The sequence below is a fragment of the Triticum aestivum genome, chromosome 4D, assembly GCF_018294505.1.
Source record: "Triticum aestivum cultivar Chinese Spring chromosome 4D, IWGSC CS RefSeq v2.1, whole genome shotgun sequence".
In the NCBI taxonomy this organism is placed as follows: Eukaryota; Viridiplantae; Streptophyta; class Magnoliopsida; order Poales; family Poaceae; genus Triticum; species Triticum aestivum.
This window is the reverse complement of record NC_057805.1, coordinates 437,941,478-437,943,464: the sequence shown is the minus strand read 5'-3', so window position 1 is coordinate 437,943,464 and position 1,987 is coordinate 437,941,478. Positions and strand designations below refer to the sequence as shown.

General features: G+C 55.3%; 1 protein-coding gene across 1 annotated transcript; it reads right to left on the bottom strand.

The window, feature by feature from the left end:
* Positions 1-468: 468 nt before the first annotated feature.
* Positions 469-1,655, bottom strand: LOC778402 (ethylene-responsive transcription factor RAP2-4). The gene has a single exon (XM_044520419.1). It carries the CDS (start codon positions 1,514-1,516, stop codon positions 671-673), a length of 846 nt encoding a protein of 281 aa, XP_044376354.1. The 5' UTR covers positions 1,517-1,655; the 3' UTR covers positions 469-670.
* Positions 1,656-1,987: the final 332 nt, after the last annotated feature.

The following is a 1,987-nucleotide window of genomic DNA, read 5'->3' as shown; positions in this document are numbered from 1 at the left end:
AAACACATCCCTACCAAAAAGGAAAATTGCATTCATAATCTTTAATGTTAGAATTAACGACAATATAGCAATGTCTATACATCATATGAATTTGAAATTAGTGGAATGTTCTCTAAATTAAAATTCTTTTTGACACCACAAGTATCAAGCCCCAAGACTCTAGATGGAAAGAGATTTGTGTGACGGTGATTTCCGTGGAAATCGGCTCATGCAGTGTTGTCTCTGAAAGTCAAATTCATGCAAGAACATCAAAATCTTCAAGTTTCTATCAAAAGTGGGATTTTTCTTACTTCATAGTCCTGAGGTTAGTTGATGCATTTAGGAACAAATTTGCAACTTTTATACTAGTTCATGTTTCATTCAACTTTTGAACCCGCCTTATAATAAAATTTCCATCTCATTTCTGTCATGCTATTCTAAACAATAAAGAGAGTTCTGCAATACAAAACACATACGAGCAATTTCGAGTACTACCAAAGTGTATCTTTATTGAATCACAAACTACGACATGACAGACTTAAATTTCTACATAAAACCTTCTTCCTGGCAATGCCATTCAAAAACCAAGCAGAGCAGGGAGGGGTTGATGCTACACACGAATACTCGATCAAACCTAATGAAAGCAGAAGTAATCACTTTGGACGAGCTGTGGATCGAGCATGAACTTGATTCAAGAAAGGATCGCGTCCCAGTCGATCTCGAGCGACGGGTACTTGCGCAGCAGGGACTCGTCCCATGGAGCCTCCGAGAAATCAAGAAGCTGCATCTCCGGGACGACGTCGGAGCACGAGGACACCTCGCCGTCAGCCGACGAAGAGCTCTCGGAGACGGAGCAGACTGGCTCGCTCTTGACGTCCGGGAAAGAAATCGGCGTCAGTGTCGGCGTCGGCGCCGGCGTCTCATTGCTCTGGCTCTGCGGCATGTCTTCCCCGTGGCAGATGGAGCGGAGCTTGGCGTCGATCGCGGCATCGAGCGGCGGGCCGTGGTGCTCGCCGCCGCGCCTGAGCTCGGGGAAGTTGAGCCTGGCGGACTCGCCGCGGAGCCGGAAGGCGGCGGCGTCGTAGGCCAGCGCGGCCTCGTCGGCGGTGTCGAAGGTGCCGAGCCAGAGGCGGGTGCGGTTGCGGGGCAGGCGGATCTCCGCGACCCACTTCCCCCAATGCCGCTGCCGCACGCCGCGGTACAGCTTGGTCGCCGGCCGCACCGGGAGCGCCGCCACGCCGTGCCGCTTCATCGGCTGCCCCACCGCGGCCATGGGCGCGCCCGGCGCCCGGCGCACGTGGTGGAGCTGCGACTGGAGCTGGAGGATTTGCGCGGGAGTGAGGTAGGTGGCGCCACGAAGCAGGCCGGCGCTCTGATCCGCGCCGGGGCATGGGAAGGCGAACGAGATGGTCGGAGCCGCGCCCTGCGCCGTCGGCGGAGCGAACGCGTGCATTACCTGGTCTCTGCTGTCCACCATGCGGTACATCGCCGCAGGAAGATCGGGCCTATAGCTGCGCCAGTCCACCGTCGTCGCCATGCCCTGTCGATCAAGAAACGCCGACGATTTGGAGGAAGAGAAGCCGAGGAGAGCTGGTAATTTAGGATGAACTGCACGATTTGCTATGAGAATGGGAGCTTGGTGCGAGCTGTTGGGCAGCGGCGGAGGAAGCGCTTGATTTGGTGAGCAAGAGCAGCCATTGCCGGGCTCTTTTATAAGCGCGCCGGAAGCAGGATCGGGCCAATGAGGAGGCGCCTCGTGTACGCGGCGATCTCCTACTGCCACCTGTCGGGACGCCTCCACGACCGGACGGGCGTCGCCGAGCAGGTGGCGGTGACACGACGGGCACCTGGCGGTTTGCGATTGGCCAAGGGGTGATTTTGACCTGGTAAAGTCCAGATCTAGCTGTCACTTGACTGTCGTCGAGTGACTGATCTACGCGGCAACTTGGTTGCTACGGTCTCCGAGCACTCACGATCACTCACGGATTTGTTTTTTCCTCCTGGGATT

What these genes read in the sequence shown, in the direction of transcription:
- LOC778402 (XM_044520419.1), bottom strand. Translation starts at nt 1,516, where the DNA reads ATGGCGACGACGGTGGACTGGCGCAGCTATAGGCCCGATCTTCCTGCG.